The 16,901-nt window shown below is 41.5% G+C and overlaps 2 protein-coding genes across 4 annotated transcripts; both read left to right on the top strand.

The window, feature by feature from the left end:
* The first annotated feature begins 193 nt into the window (after positions 1 to 193).
* On the top strand, positions 194 to 5,834 carry ccdc126 (coiled-coil domain containing 126). 3 transcript variants are annotated; one of them, XM_030082358.1, is made up of 4 exons: positions 194 to 548; positions 1,270 to 1,339; positions 3,117 to 3,635; positions 3,723 to 5,834. In XM_030082358.1, the coding sequence occupies exons 3-4, from the start codon at positions 3,398 to 3,400 to the stop codon at positions 3,962 to 3,964; spliced, it is 480 nt and encodes a 159-aa protein (XP_029938218.1). In that variant the 5' UTR covers positions 194 to 548; positions 1,270 to 1,339; positions 3,117 to 3,397; the 3' UTR covers positions 3,965 to 5,834. The 3 variants fall into 3 exon arrangements, with proteins under 3 accessions (XP_029938218.1, XP_029938217.1, XP_029938219.1); XM_030082357.1 differs by lacking the exon at positions 1,270 to 1,339; XM_030082359.1 differs by lacking the exons at positions 194 to 548; positions 1,270 to 1,339 and adding an exon at positions 553 to 662.
* A 535-nt stretch (positions 5,835 to 6,369) lies between these two features.
* tra2a (transformer 2 alpha homolog) lies at positions 6,370 to 11,355 on the top strand. Its single transcript, XM_030082340.1, has 9 exons — positions 6,370 to 6,512; positions 7,648 to 7,778; positions 8,470 to 8,635; positions 9,124 to 9,177; positions 9,804 to 9,992; positions 10,360 to 10,475; positions 10,605 to 10,718; positions 10,808 to 10,878; positions 11,009 to 11,355. The coding sequence occupies exons 1-9, from the start codon at positions 6,477 to 6,479 to the stop codon at positions 11,017 to 11,019; spliced, it is 888 nt and encodes a 295-aa protein (XP_029938200.1). The 5' UTR covers positions 6,370 to 6,476; the 3' UTR covers positions 11,020 to 11,355.
* The last annotated feature ends 5,546 nt before the right edge of the window (positions 11,356 to 16,901 follow it).

Here is a 16,901-nt window from a genome sequence, read left to right as displayed (position 1 = left end):
ACTTCACAGAAATGTTTGAAATAAAACAGATAATTTAATATCTAGAAAGAGGCAGCTTCTTTTTGAAACATTTTTTTTTATCCATCTCACACACACAAAAAAAATCCGTTACAGAACGAGTTAGTGTTGACAGTGGATATGACTACATTTCCCATGATGCACCACGAGTGACGCAGGCAGGGGACGTCGAGGGGAAACCATGACGGTCAGCTCTGTGGCATGCCTCGGTCTGTAGCAGCTGACTTTTTGCATGAAAGGACTGAACCTTCTAACGGAGAGCTCGCAGGGAGATGCGGGGATGTCCACCGACGCGGAATGTCGCCTCGGCGCCAAACGTGGATGCTAACTTTCTAAGCGGCAGAACGGCGGGCTGTGGAGGGTTTCTCACCCTGGCGGCGGCAGCCCTGCTTTGACCGAACAACAAGCATCTTTCAGTGTCACCGCGCGGCAGCTGTCGCCTCCTCTCCGCCTCTCCGCCTCTCCGCAGCGTGTAGCTTTCCACTTCAGTGACAAGGTAGCTTCGAGGGTGGCCTGCCAGCTTCTGAACGGTATGCTACCTTTGAGGATGTTTTGCATAATTTGTCAAGCTAACATTCTGACCTCGGAACAGCTTCACTTTACCACGAGCGGCAGCTAACGATTACTTCGGATGCCCGTTTTCAGTAAGGAAGTCTCCAAAGTATAGAAAATGAGTGCTGCTGAACTGAAGTTCATCGCTGACCTAGTTTACTTTGTATACCGATGCAACTTGTCATTGCTTGCTTTCAATCACACCACTGAGCCAATTCCCCTTTGTTTGACCTGCCAGGAGGATTATCTGTATAGAGTTACAGCGAAATAAAATTCGCCTCCACCCTGGTACTTCATTTTTATCGTTCTCATCTTGCAGATCGTCTCATTAAGTCTGCTGCCAAGCCTGTCCGCTGTCAGGTCACACGTGACAGCTGTTGTGGTCAATAGTTAACCCATAGATTACTCATTTAGTCTTCAAGGCGTGCCTTATCATTGTTAGCGGGCTTGCTACTTTTAAATAGCCCTCCAACGTGGGAAAATGTCTGGAGTAAACACTGTGATCAATCCACAAGAAAGTGACGGTTGGCTACCAATATGACTAATGAAGGGTATGATCTGTTGACTGCAGGTTTCTTCATTGTATATTCATTTAGTTGTGATACCTTGGACTAAAGCCTAATGCGTAACGAGTTAAAGCGATATTTTTATTGCACCAAAGCAAACTGCATGCATTCTTGTTCTTTATCTCACCTCCAGACATGACTGTGTGATCTGAATTCCTTTCATCACGTGTGCCAAGATGTGTGGGACCTTTACACACAGCTGTGTCGGTATCACTCAATCAATAGCAGAGTGATTGTTGATATTGATTCTGGACATCACTACAGTTTAGATAAGAGGTGTCAAACTCATTTTTGTTGAGGACCACACCGCCCAGTGGGTTCTCAGTTTGGCTGGATCAATTTAACACCTGCATAATAACCTAGAAATAGCAAAAAACTGTAAATGTGTTCACTTTGTTTTAGTGCAAAAAAGTAAATGCAATCTGAAAATGTTACCGTTTCACTTTGCTACTTTTTCCACCCAAATTCTTGTTCTCTTTCTTCAGATATATTTTTGCCAAAGTTTGTCACGTCTTAGCTTTCACAGACACAAATTGAGCACTCTGCAATGTTGTTCCGCGAGACAGTTTTGGCCCTCAGTCAGTATGTTTGACACCCCTGATTCAGAAAAATGCTGTGAGTTCATGCAGCTGCTTTACCTCCAGTCTGAAACTCATACCAGTTCTTGATAGTATGTTCTACTTTGTCTACATAACTATGTCTGCTGTATTTTCCTGACTCCATTTGGTTAGGTATTTGCTCACTTTTCATCTAGCTTTGCCATTGTGAGACAGAAAACATGGGCGTACTTGCCTTTCAGTTTCCGAATGTAAATCACTGTGCAGCTGCATTATGAAAGTACAAGTTACTGATTGCGAAAGTGCACGTTAATCTGCAGACGAGACGATCAGAATGCACTTTGCTTCCTGTCTTCCACTCCCATTATGTGTTTACTACTTACTCTCTCTTCCCTCCCTTGCCATCCTCTGTTAGATAGTTTTGGTCAGGTCATGGGAAGGACATTTGTGTGGGAGGCGTCAGTCAACAGATTCTGTTACATTTCTGTTCATAATTTAATCCCCCAGTTCCATTTCCTCTTTGACCTCAGTAACAGCTGACACTCCCACACCCAGGAGAGACTGCAGAAAATGAACTTGGTGACAAAGTTGTGAAAACTGAGAAATGATCGCCTAATATCCTCTGCATGTGAGCGGTGTGCTTGGGAGCCATTTGTCAGTTCAATAACCATTGTGGAGGTGGGCTTAGAGAATGAATGGCCCCGTCAGGTGCCGTGTCCCCTGTCCAGGGCTGTAATGTGGGTCCTGTGATATCTCGTAATCGGGTTTCTGGGCTAAGAGGGATGAATGACATTGGTTGATGAGTGGCCCGTTGTGTACTCTGACTCAAAGCTGCCATGAAAGCTAATCTTAATAACAATAATAGTCCACAAAACCAATGTAGCATGACCTCCATTTCCTGGACAGTAATGACTAAAGTGAATGTTCTTCATTCAGCACATGTGGTGATATTTGTGAGTGCTTTGAATTGCAGTAATCCTCACAGAAATCCTCCCAGTCACCTTGTTTAAAAAAACAAAACAAAAAATGATGCTTCACAGGGTTGTTCAGAGCTACTTAGCTGAGACCTTGAGACCATGACATTGCAGCAGGCCTCACTGAAAAAATGAAACACCGTGCAGAGAAAAAAGAGATTAAATATGTGTTTTCAAAATGAATCTATGAATATACAGCCATGATTTCAAAAAGGTTAGGACACAGTTTTAAAAGTGAATTAAAACAAGTTGGAATGGCTTTTAAATGTCATTATTTTCTCAAAATCAAACATGAGAAACATCAGATCTTGAAAGTAAGAATTACTTTTTTTTGGGGGGAGAAGGGAAGGTCACGTATCTCGAAAAAATTGGGACATTAGCAACAAAATGTCGTATGCCATGTTTTGTGTCATTAATGATCTGTTTTTTGTGTGCTTCTCCAAAAATAGTCAACAATGTCTGCGAACCCGCCGACGTGAACTACTTCCTCCACCTTTTCCGGAACCGAGTACTGTTGGTGTCTGCGGATATCAGTTTCCCTTCCGATTGCATTTCCTGGCTGTTGCTCAACTCTGCTATGTAGCAACCGATGACCTCTGCGCTCTCTGTGGATAAGTCTGGCGTGGATAAGACCTTCTCAGTGATTGGTTTCTCCGTATCCAAAAAAAGAAGATCTTCGGCCTGATTTCAGGCCTTTCTCGCTCCCTTCCCCCTGAGCTCCCCCAGTACCATGCTGGGTGCAGTGCTGCGGAGGAACATGTCCCAGAAGCTGAGCGTGCTGCTGGTGATATTTGGCCTGGCGTGGGGACTCATGCTGCTGCGCTACACTGTCCAACAGCCTCGACATCAAAGCAGCGCTGAGTTGCGCGGGCAGATCCTGGAGCTGAGCCAGCGATACGTCAAAGTCCTGACAGAAGAGTACCAGAATGGGCTAGGTGGGCCACAGGGAACCTCTATGGCTGGCTATGGTAAGTATGTTAAAAGAAACAAAGTACTGGCTCACTTTTGCACATTAAATGCAGCTTAATCTGTGTGTGTTTGTTCTGCTCTAACAGCTGATCTGAAGAGGACTATAGCTGTGCTCCTGGACGATATTCTAACACGGCTGGTTAAACTAGAGGGGAAAATTGAATTGGTGGTCAATGCTTCCTCTCCTAATGCCTCCCACGCCGCAGGGGGAATCCTCGCCTCTGCTCCCGCTGCTCTACAGAAAGCCTCAAAGCAGGAGACACCTGGCAGCCACCCAGGGACATCACGCCTCCGCCCACACGTCTCCAAAAGGCATCGACCACATTAGGAAGGAAAGCCTCCTGATGTATTGATCCGGATTTATTGTTCTGCACATCCCACTTTTACAACCTTTACTACTGATGTAGCAGCATCAGATTGATGAAGAGCAATAGCGATGCCTAGTGACATCCAGAAACTTCTCCGATGGGTTGTGTCTCAGAAACGCTCAGGCAGTCCGGAGAAAAGAAGGACCTCTGCGATCTCTGGCCTGTCAGAAGCTGATATTTATTTTTGGTACATAGACAATCCAGCAAATGTTTTTTATATTTTCATTGCCAAATTTATTTTGCTTAAGTTTAGTTTATCTCTCTTTCTTTACAATGCTTGAATCTCGTGACTGTTTAAGCAAATGCTTTGAAATGAACCTGTTTGCTTTGTCACAAAGCAGGCTTAAGATGCTTCCCACCTCTATTGTAAACAACTGGACAATACTGCTTGAACCTATCTAAATGCTGAATTTCATTCTGCTCTCATAGTAAAATTAGGTGCATTTCAGTTTTTTTAAGTACTATAAGAGGTAGAATCTCCTTTAGAAGTACATTTAATAAGGAAGAATAAACTGTCAGTTGTTTGAGATAATCCAAAGAATATTGTTTGCACTCCATCTTAAGGCAATATAAATGTGTACTTGCTATTGTTCGGAGGTTTGCGGAGAATACGAATGGACGAATTGCTTTTGGATACAGCGATGAGTGTGTTCCTCTGTCCCATGTGACATCCAGTGGCTCCCTCACCCCATGTAGGGAAATATTTCCATTTCCATGCTGACAGAACAGATTGAATGTATCTTGCAGTCGGTCTTTAGCCTCGTTGTGCTGTTAAGATGGCTGACCTACTGCTTACACATGTTCAGGGTTCATGTTGCACTGTGACTGGAGATTTTCTAAAAATACTGGGTTCATTCAACTCGGACTTTAAGGACATTTAAAGAGGGGTTGGACATCGTGCTCTGGAATAGCCTTCATGTTGGTCTGATACACCACCATCTCCTCCATCCAGAGTGGGAAAATCTGTTTCTTGTAACTTTTTCCGGCCACGGAAATGGAAAGCTGTTTCATCGAAGTTATTTTGAGATTGTGTGAGGTAAAACTTTCTGTGGGTGGTAGACTAACTCTCAAAAGTGTAAATAAAACACGAACCTTGGGTCATCATGTTACTCATAGAGATATAACTGTGCTTTGGCCTCTGGACTGCTTTGAATGAGGGATGCCAAAAATGTTCACCATAATGCTAACTCAGAAACTGATGAGCCAGCCAGCTGCTTCGAGGTAGATTTACTAATGAACTACAGGAAAAAAAATGTTTCTCTGTTTAAACTTTTCTGTCTCAACTATCCTGTTTGTTAAAAGCCTTTGATATGTTAAAAGCTGCCTTACGCGGCATCAAACCAACATTGTGTTTGTGTAGTTTGCAAACCAATTTGAGGTACATTTCTCAACTTCTGGGCCATAGTTGGCCACACAGTGGTGTAGTGGTTGGCACTCTTATCTCAGAGTGAGAATATCTAGTTTGACTTACAGTTGAGGCCCTGTCTGTTTGATTTGCATGTGCCCTTCTGTGCAAATGTGGATTTTCTACAGACAGGTTTCCATTCACAGTCCAACAATGTGCATTTCAGGTTAATTGGGTATCTGTGTGGTTTTTCTGTAATGTACAGACACCGCATCTTCAGCAACAGTCAGCAGGAATCAGCTCCCAACAGAAGGTGCATAGAAAGTTGTCCCCATTTCGATCAGTTTTAATATTTGATGTTGCTTTTATAGTGGTGCATCATTGATATATATTTATTTTTTCTTCAATAAGCACTACCTGTAAGACAAGAAGCGTTCTGATTTCCTTCTTCTTTTAAAATTCTGAATAAACTGAATATAACTGTACTGTGTGAAATTCGAAGTCTGGTAGAAATGTGTATATAGCCTGCAACTATTCTTGTATTCATGGTTTTACACACATGCTTTCATATCCAGAACAAAATTAGTTAAAAGAATTAAGAATTTATGGACTATCAGGGGTAAACCACTGATGGCTTAAAAGAGTCTATGGGTGATAGCAACGCACAGGAAGAAAATGCAAATTCTGAGTTTTGTAGTTTGAAACTCCACAGGAGGACCCAGCCTGAAGATGGACACATGAGAAGTCACAGATAAGTTTAATCACCTGAATTTGCTGTCTGCAGCGAGCAGTGATTGAAGGAAATTCTCCACAATGACGAGTTCTCATTTATTTATAGAAGAGATTATTTGCTGGTGGAATATTTTCCTCCACACGTCCGGTTCAAATGCTTTCGTGTTGCGTTCACGGCCACGACGAGACGTTCGCATTCACATCGCGCGACACGTTCGTCTATGAGGGGGCGTGGCCTAGCTGACGGGAGGTGACGTCACGCGCTGCGGCACATAAACACACCGCCCACCTCACGCGCCATCTTCCAGCTAAACGGCCCGAACAAAAACATTGAGTGAAATCCTCACTGCAGACATTAAAAACACACATTTTGTTGTTGTTGATACTGACTCACAATGAGCGACACTGAGGACGGAAACTACGGAAGGCGGGTAAGTCTTTACATTGAATCAAACGCTTAATTTCGCTGACTATTGTTTGCAAAATGCACCAGCAGCAGCTAATGTTATGGCTAAACCGCTTTGTTTAGTTTTACTCTTCTTTTAGTTGTTATTACCTGTGTATCTGCGTTAAGCTTACAGTTTGTTTCTTTTAAATCGTAATATTTGAAGCTGGCTTTACCCAGGCTCCTCTAAAGGACGAAAGCTAGTCATTTTTAACGTGAACCTCATTAATTACTGTTATATTTGATTTGTGTATTACTGAAATTGATTATATTGTAGGTGAAATGTTTGTATGATGCTTTAAATTCATATATATCATAGCTTTTTCAGCCATCATATTGGAGTTTGCAGCATCCTTACATTGGCTTTAGTTGAGACTGTTGTAACTTTGCCTTTCAAATTCAATGTAATTGCATTCAATGTCTTTTCATTCTATATTATATATTCTCTCTTTCCTCAAACTTATGATCTTAATTTTTATTGAATGTTCTTTTTTCATTAAGGTTATTGAACGTGAAGAATTTGAAGAGTTTTATCCAAGAATGATGAAGAAAATGTTCAAGATAAAAGAAGGCTAATGCAATGAATAAGAGAGCAGAACATAGAAGTGGAAAGGGAGGAAAAGTGACGGAAGAATGCTGTCAGATAGACTAATGGCTAAAATGAAAAAAAAGACCTGGAATCTGAAAATGAGAAAACTGAAAAAAGAAGAATGAAGAAGGATAGAAACCCTGAGAGAAGGGGGTAGCGTGTAACCAATCTGGAAGAGTGAATGTGTCCCTAGGTTAAGTAAATATACTGTTTGTGTCACAAATGTCTTTTCTCTATCTTTTCTCTTTTTGTAATGTAAAAATGCATGTTGTTATTTTCTCTTGATGAACCTGGTGGACCTGGATATAGACCTTTCTTGTAAATTTGTTATGATCTATATTTTGCTACACAGTAAATCAAACATCTAATTGAGAAGATTACTAACCTCTTTTCCCGCAGTCTGTAAACTGTACTTGTTAGCGTATGTGTGAAACATATTCTACTACATTTCCATTTTCATTTCTTTCATATTTGTAATTGTGTAAATGAATGTGTCCAAGAGAGAGTTGTTGACTTACTGCTGTGGCAATAGGAGTCTCTTTCCCCCACCTCGGATCATGGGAGTCCAGCTCGGGGCAAGTCGGAGAGCAGGTCCGGCTCCCCGAGCCCATCCAGGGCCTCCAAACGCTCTGAGTCCAGATCCCATTCTCGATCAAACTCTAGGTATGCTGTGCATGTTTTACTTTTATTTTTCACATTATGTAACACGAAGCCAAAAGTGCCAACTGCTGTGACCTCCAGGGGTCATCAAACATAATCACAGTTACTTTGACGATGATAAATAAAGTTTGAAAAGAGGTCGAACTTCAAATATTCTTAAAACATTTTCTATTCTGTAATTCTCATGATCTGTGTTGTCATTTACTTAAAGAATTATAACACATAAATAGACTTTGGTAACTAGTAGCTACTTAGTAACATTCAGTTTTGCGTAACATTATATCTGTGGATGTTTTTAATCAGTCATTATTTGCAGGCAACCATGTTCGGGGGAACTTCTGTGTTCTTTGTTTCGTCTAATTTAAACTAATAACATTAATTTGGTGATGATCACAGGACACTTTTCTATTTCTACAGCACTTTTAGATTAAAATGTCCAATTTACAAGAATACATCCTTACATTGATAAAGCTGTAGCTACGCTGTTGGTTGTACTGTTCTGTCTTTCTAGACTCTTGATCAATATGTTGCTGTCAAGCTCAACACTCTAAACATCAGCAGCTTCTTTTGTACTGGATGCGATTAGATTGAGAATGTAGACCTCATAAAGTGACTGGACATACTTTGATAAACCTCACTGTCTGTCCACAACAAAATCAGTTATCTTGTTAAATAAATGTCTCCGTGCTCCCAGGTCTTCGTCTCGGCGGCACTCAAACCGCCGCTGTAGCCGCTCACGCTCTCGTTCCTATTCCCATCGGAAGAAGTCCCGCTCTCGCTCCTACAGTCCTGAGTACCGCCGCAGGAGGAGCCAGAGCACGTCTCCAATGTCAAACCGGCGCCGCCACACTGGCAGCAGGGTGAGTGTGATAAGATGGAAAGATATGGCAGAGTCCAGCAGGCAGTTAGAGTTGAACTGACTGTCTCTGAGAAAGAGGCAACATTCAAAGCATTGTCTGGGGACATTGATCAATTACACATTATGGCTTATCAATAGTGAGAATGTGGAAGTACACCACATGATATTTTACTACGTACGCAAAGAGCAAATCTGTCCTGCCCCAGAACGTCTGTGCTGCTCACTTTTTCACCCACATTGATTTAAAGTCCATACTCAGCCTCATGTCTGTTCAGCCTCTTTCTCCACAGTTGGTGAAATTAGAATAAGAAAAAAAACAACTTTTTATACCATTTTGTTTTTATTTTGATTGTTAAAATCATGTTGCCTAAATATCAAGAGTGAGTGAAATAAATATTGTGTTTTTGCAGTGAAAACACTGGGAATCCACTTCAGTGTGACATTTAACAGTCTTTTTGATGAACTCTGTTCTTTTTGTTGCATCAACAGAGTCAAGACTTCACAAAAGAAGCGTACAGCCATGGTGGTGATGCTGATGTTAGGGTACGTCTTCCCTCTGATATATCCTGAACAAGACTATGTTGTGTTATTGTTTCTGTGTCTTTGTTTCTCTCTGTGGTGCTGCTCCCAGTGTAATACTGGAAAATAGTAACAGACCAACTCTGAATTACGACTACAGTACTTGTAGTGTGTGGCTGCTTTAAGAAATCCCCAAACCTTCTGAAGCATGGGCTCCATGAAGCGATTCTGGATTATATTTAGTCTCCTTGTTATCTTTCTGAAAGTAGTTTAAAGGTTTATTGTCGCTGTCACAGTTTACCCACTGAGAATTGAAGATGGCGCTGTTAGAACAGATGCTGGAATCTCATTGTGAACCCTTTTTATAGATTCTCACTGCAGTGGCTGCTCCATCACTGCCTCGGTTATAACCCAGAAGTCATAATGTTGGCTCACACGCTAGTGAAAAACTGATCTTCTGTAAATGTAGGGATAAATCTTCCCTCTGTTCTTCTCTTCGCTTGATTTTTCTAAAGTTTATTTCCATGCACGGACTCTCCAGCTTTATATTTTGCATGATAAATCCAAAAAAAATCATCCTGTATGCAGAACACAGGGTGTGTTTACCTGCGGCGAGCCACGACGCTGACCCTCATTGTTGACCTTTCCAGGCGAACCCTGATCCCAGCACGTGTTTGGGGGTGTTTGGCTTGAGCCTGTACACAACAGAGCGTGACCTGAGGGAGGTGTTCTCACGCTACGGTCCTCTGGCCGGGGTCAACGTGGTGTACGACCAGCGCACCGGCCGTTCACGTGGATTTGCCTTTGTTTACTTTGAGAGGCTTGAAGACTCCAAAGAGGTGAGGGAAGCATTAGTAGCTCAGGTGAATAAACAAACATCTGGGTTCACAGTATTTCATTGAGGGGCAGCTAGAATAATAAGTTGTTTTCATTTGAATAATCAATAATGATGTTTGCACAACAAAAAAAAATGAAGTATTGTCCTTCGCTCATCCATAACCATGAGATCTTTGTGACTCCAGTTTTCATCTGTGTAAGTGTGATTACATGAACCAGCCACTAGGTGTCAGGCTTGCCTCAGATTTCAGTGCGCTGTGCCTCTAAGTGGAAATTGCAGCAGTGTATAATAGATGTATGTTTTAAATCGGAGTTGTTTTGTGGAGCAGTTTGATTACATGTCTGTCTTCTCGTCTCTGTGCTGTCCAGGCGATGGAGCGAGCTAATGGTATGGAGTTGGACGGGAGGCGCATCAGAGTGGATTTCTCCATCACGAAACGTCCCCACACGCCAACGCCGGGGATCTATATGGGCCGGCCAACTCAGTAAGATTAAATTTGCTTGTGAGGCATTGAACTTTGATCACACTGTGGGCTGTAATAAACCCCCAAAGTACATGAGAGGAGTCAGGAGTGTCTCCAAAGTCATGGTCTCGCTTGTGCTTACCTCCACAGTAATGGTGGTGGTGGTGGAGGAGGCAGCAGCAGGAGGGGGAGAGACAGAGACTTCCACTATGACCGCGGCTACGACCGCTATGAGAGATATGATGAATACGACTACAGGTACAGGTGAGTAATCACTGGGGAGCAGCAGGTCAGTGTCAAGCCGCTGTGTGGAAGAGCAGATCGCACTCAGTTTTTTTGTCATCTCTCTTCAGTCGCAGGCGCACGCCGTCACCTTACTACAGTCGATACAGGTCCCGCTCACGGTCCCGCTCATACAGTCCACGTAAGTGTGCAGTGAAGCGACAAAAATATGAGCCTTTGAGCATGGATTTCCATTGATTACTGAGTGATCTTGTGAGTATTCTGCCACTTCCAGCTTGTCTTAACACACATTTCCCATTTTCTCATTGCAGGACGATACTAAGTTGCTTCCCTCGACTTTCACCATCCTTCCAATAACTGATCGTGTGGTCTATCGAGGCGTATTTCAGGGGAAACATTTTTGAATTAGCATGTCCACATCATCAGAACTCTTACCTTTGGGATAGTTGTTGTTTACATGCAATAGATGTCTTGATTTGTAGACATTTTGATGCAGCCACTGTGAGTGTGAATGTGGGCAAAGAAGTCAAGTCGTCACTTTATTTGAAGAGGCGTGCACAGGATTGACATGATACCGTCCTAACCATGATGATAAACTAACTCCACCAAGACCACCGAACCTGCCGTCGTAATAACGCGACGAGAGCTGAGCCGGGTTGTCTGTAACACTGAAGCCACGTCATGAAATTCCCTCTACATTAATCACAGTGATTAAAGTTAGATTCACATTTTATGGCGGGTTTTGTTGTCTCAGTCAATGCGAAGCTCGTATGATCAACACAACTTGGAGAACCCCTCTTCTCGTTTCATAAAATATGTATATGAAGTGGTTATGGCTGTATCATTCAGATCTCATGTGTGTCATTGGAGTTGAGTGTTTTGAACTAACTTAACATTCGCTTGCTTCATTATTAGACTTGCGGCTTTCCTTCCTTCTTCATTTTCTGTCAGTTTCAGAGGCCCCACTTCTGTTCAGAGATGGTTTATCAGATTTGTTGCACTGATCCTTTTGGATTATTTTTTGGGGGGGAAGAAAAAAACCCAACTGTGTTCTGGTCAATAATGGCACTTACATTTGCAGTTGGTATCATGAAGATTTTTTTCCCAGTGTTACTTTGCACTGACTTTATGGTAAGTAGCAGGTAACTCAGGTTGTGAAATAAAGTGATTTCTACTGGATTTCTGCTCACATTCATAGTCCCTTTGTATGTATTTTTTTTTATTTTTTTGAGTTGACACAAAGTTTTAATATCATGCATGTGTTTTTTAAAAATACAATTTCTTTGTATGAAAATACAAAATGTACGAAAACTGAAGTTTGTAAGGTGTTTTTCCTCGCTTGACTTAAGGAGATTTGTTGTTTGTACTTTGAGTCAGGTGGGTGAGGTGGGGAAACACTAGTTACAAGGAACTTGTTTAACTAGCCAGGCTGATGTTCATGACAAGGTAATGTTCACACACTGTAAAGTCAGGGAGCTGCCATCTTGTCTCATGCAGTTTACACAAATGAACACGTGTGCACAAACACTTAGTAAAAATGTTTTATTACACGATTTTAAAAAAGATACAAAGTTCACATTTGAAGGAATAAAAAAAAAACACTTTTAAATTCTATACAGAAACGTAACACACCATCACACAAAGTACTGTAACATCATTTGTATGGAAATGTACATTTGTTTTATTTCTACATGATTAAAAGCCATGTTCCGCAGCATAAGGTAAAAACTGCAGAATACAATTTAAAAAAAACATCACAAAGTTTTTTGTTCATATTTAGTAATAAAGAGACAAACTTGGCTCAAACATTGTGACACTGAGAGGCTGATTGCTAAAGTAAACCTGAGGGCTCTAAAAAAAAAAAAGTCTGTAGACCTTGTGCCCAGTAAAAAGGCACTTCATTCAATGGGGGTTAATAATCACTACTGACATGTCATGGGGCCCCTCATAGTTTTGCATTCAGTCACACTGATTCAGAGATAATTCTTATGGTTCCAAGGTAACCACTCACTGGAAGGACAGACAAGAAGGGTCAAAGTTTGAGGTCTTTCTTAATAAAGAATCAACACTCCGAGCCTCCAAAAGCTTATGCAAGTGTGTGCTCTTTTTCACATTGATTTTTATCTGAAATGAACTGCCATTTATTTGTGCTTTTTTTTCCCTCCTGTGGCTGTTTCCATATTTAAAAAAGGAAATTCTACTGTTTTCTGTTCACCCTGATCTAAAATGTAGTGCAGCCTCGTCTCTTTTTCATACAGACCACTTTTATATTTGGCCCAAGACGCACTGTTCTTCTGATTCTATAAATTCATGCGAGATATGTTGTGATAAATCTGTTATTTTGCACAATCAGGGAGGAAATGACCAATAGGCATACCCAAAAGGTGACACATAAGGCATTTTTCTCAATGGGTTCAACATAAACAAATTTTCTTGGCTCAAATATTCAAAAAAGATGGAACCAGATGCCTGTTTTTGGTTCATTTTCTGGTGATGAGGCAGTCAGCTTGGACTCCTACGAAAAAAGATGAATAAAATCATTATTATTCACATTAATTTTGAAGAAAATGCACAACTCCCATCTCTCCATGTGCCTCATCAGTTAATTTGACTGTGGAAGTCAGTGTTTTATGGCTTTCATTCAAACGCCCAGCCTCATGGAGGAGCTACCTGTGGCTTCACTGGGTCTGTGTGATCAGGTTAAACCTGGGAGGGGACACTTTTAGGGGCAGGTCCTTATTTTCTACTGGCTTTGAACACAGGGAAGGTGTTGGCTTGAAACCTGTAATTCATACAGTCTTATGTGGAAAAAAAAATAGAAATAAGCATGCACTGTTATCTTTAAGAAGTCAGATTTAAAGGTGAGGTTAAAAAAATGTAAAAGTAACACCCCAAACTTTTTCTTTTTCCTTAAAATGTTCTAGCTGAAAACTTTATTTTGGGTACATTCAGTGAATGTGTCTTTCAGAAAAGGCCACATTTAGAGGCAGAATTTTACATACTGTGTTTTTTGAGAATAATGACAGTTATTTACTGTGCCAGACATGTGATTTCTTTCTTTTCTTGAGCCGAGGGCCTCTTTGCATCAATATATTTAAATAAATCAGCTCCAAAATGTTTAAAGGCTGAAATATGTAGCAAAGATGCAACTTGGAGCATTTAAACTGAATAAAATCCACAAAACTTAAGTCTTATCAATTAAAAAAGTGTTCAGCTTGCTATTCGAAAACTATTTAAAATACATATAAGAGCTGTATGAGATTAAAAGAAGGTCAATGGATGATTTCCTCCAGTACTGTATTCCTGGGATTCAATATCCACAGGGTGTAAATAGTTATATTTTAATGGGTCAGAAAACAAGTTTGGGAATATTCTCCAAATCCTGCATTTTATTTCATAAACTCAATCCAACATAAAGTCTCATGTGTGAAATCTCTGAGCACAGCAGTTCAAGTTTCTGTTTTCTCTGAGATACCAAGGTATTGAAAATACACTTGATTTCTTTTCAGCTATCAAAGGGAGGAATAATTCAACATAAAACACAGCATAACCAATCAAATTAAGGTGCAGTAAGCAGTGAAAACATCAGCAGTCAGAATGTATTTTTAAAGGAGAAAAAAATAGACTAAACTTTGATCCAGGCTAAAAGTGTGTAATCTAACAAAGGCTGCAAATATTAATGTATCTCAAGCAAAATAAAAATTTCACAAGCTTAAGATCACATAAAATAGAAATCATTACACCTTTATCACATAGTGTTGAATTAATGGGAAAAAATGAAATGTTTCAGTTTTTTCTTTCTTTGAAGCCACAATACGTATGAAAAACAGGGAGCCCACAACTCAACCAAATTATCATTTCTGAAAGGAATAAATGGTTAATTCCACAAGAATAGCTTATATCAAACTATAGTATTACGAAAACACACGTTTTCAACTATAAACAGCTCGTTTAATTACATATATTTTACAAAAAAGCAATCTTTTCATTTGCTTTCCAAATTGGGTGGATTTAACGCTTTCCACACTAATTGAGTCATGTTTTTCAAAATGGGTGTAAGTGACGAGAAAACCAGAAAATCTTCACATTTGCCAGCAAGTATTATTTCTCTGAGCAAAAACAGATATTATCAGAATTATATGATCTGTTGTGAGGCTTTCCCAGTCAGCATGAAGTCGTTATTTATTTGTAGAGGGGGACCACCGCCATTTTCTAATCATATGAGAGAGTGCCATCCCAGAGCTGGAGTTTCGAGAAACACCCTTTTAAAAAACAAATAAATAAATGAAGCATGCAGGAAATCACCCATTTCACAATGGCAAGCATGTATGTCTGGGACAAAAGAAGTTGTGTGTGCAGAAAAGTTTGCACCAAGTGTCTAAAAGGATGTGGATTCTCCTCAACATGGCGTTCACGCCACAGTGTTCTCCCTGCCTCTGTCCACACGGCCACTCTGCTTTTTTAGAGGTTACAACACAGTGGACACGAGGAAAAGCTGAAGGTTTGACTCGTCTGGCAGTGAATTAAAAACAAATAATTAAAAAAAACTCTCACCGGTAACCAGAATCCCTTGATTCAGAGCCTAAAGGGGTTTGAGAAAGAGCCTCAGCGCTTGGCGGCGGAGACTAACGTCTTGGAGCGAGGCCAGCCGCTCAAAGTTGGGCTATAAGCTGCGTTTTACTTAAACAATCTCCCTCCCCTCTCCTTTGTCTTTTTCTCCCCCCTCTTCCACCCAACCTCTAGAAATATCCCAGACTGTGTTCAACCAGATCGATCAGGCGGCTCTCCCCCTGCACTAGCATTACGCGCCCGGCTCTTCCCACATAGGATGCAGTCTGCTCTGAAACTTTATGTCAGTTTGCCCCCTATGGAATTTGTCCATAGCAGAGAGTCCTGAAACTGGGGGCGGGGAGACTTTCTGTACATTCCTCAGCGATACATTCACTACTCCTCCTGCAGAGCCTGCTCCTGCAGACACACACACACTTTGAGAGAGAGAGGGAGGGAGAGAGAGAGAGGGAGGCTGCAGCCATGCATCAGTTCATTTAAACCGACGGAGTGCAAGACCGGCTCCCACCAGACTATACGTTCAACTGAAAAAAGTCAGCCACCGCTCAGCAAGGCACCAACCATTTCCGCAGACTTCCTCCACGGCGCGATTCGTTATTTCGTTTGCAGTGGAAATCATTAAAGGCAAATAAACTGCGTTGTAAAAAATTGTATGAGACTAAGCAGGCCAGCGGAAAGCGCACAGGCTTAATAAATTCCCCCAATATGCTCCATTCAGGGAGTTTATATATATCTATGGATTCAAACACTGGGAAAAGTTATTAGGGACCTCCTCTAGAGATGAAACTTTAAACAAATTACAAAACAATTTAAAGTCAGTAGGTGGTGCTTTGAAAGCGTGTGTAGATGCTATCTTTTAATCTACTTTTATTTATCATATTTACAGGAGTTTGCAAATAATGCACTCTTGCAAACAGACTTTCTGAAAAGGGAAAACTTGGGGACTGTGCACGGAGCGCTCCGGATCGGGTCCCCGGTTCGAGATTCGTTCCATCTTTAAGCGCTCTAACAATGCCAAGGAGATGAAACACTCGCAGAAACGCGTAATTGGCGCGCTGATTCATATAGAAAGCTCGAGCGTGGGAGCCAATGGCGGCGCGCTGAGGCCGGGCCAGCTTGCGGCGCGCTGATTGGACGGCTCCGCGCACCAATCGGAGCGCGAGGCGAGTTTGTTCAGCAGCAGAGGAGCGGACCCACCGAGGCAGCGGCCATGGCCCCAGCGTGTGAGCCGGTGGCTGGAGGGCCCGCTAAACCAACAGGCGCGCACACACCTCGGCTTATTCAGCAGCAAACACCGCAGGGAGCACCGGGATATCACCTCAGCTCGAAGTATGGCTCTCTGCAAGGCTCCCAGGGAGGAAACACCCTCATAAACCAACTTCTGTCCTCACCCCCCGCCCCCCAAGAAAACTTTAATGAATGGTATAACATATAGTCTTTTATTTGGTATGTAAGTTAAAAGCTCCTGCTAAGGCTTCAATTTGACTCCCATGTAGGTTAAGTTGTGCATTTGAGGCTACTTAAACTAAGTATTTTCAAACGTGAGGAATAACTTATATAGCAAACTCCTATGTACACACATCAGACAAAAAGAGGAAAATACAAAATACACCAACAAGTTCTCCAATAGAGTAC

Source organism: Salarias fasciatus, chromosome 22 (assembly GCF_902148845.1).
Source record: "Salarias fasciatus chromosome 22, fSalaFa1.1, whole genome shotgun sequence".
Taxonomy (NCBI): Eukaryota; Metazoa; Chordata; class Actinopteri; order Blenniiformes; family Blenniidae; genus Salarias; species Salarias fasciatus.
Note: the sequence above shows the minus strand (reverse complement) of the source record. Positions and strands in the feature narration are given on the sequence as shown.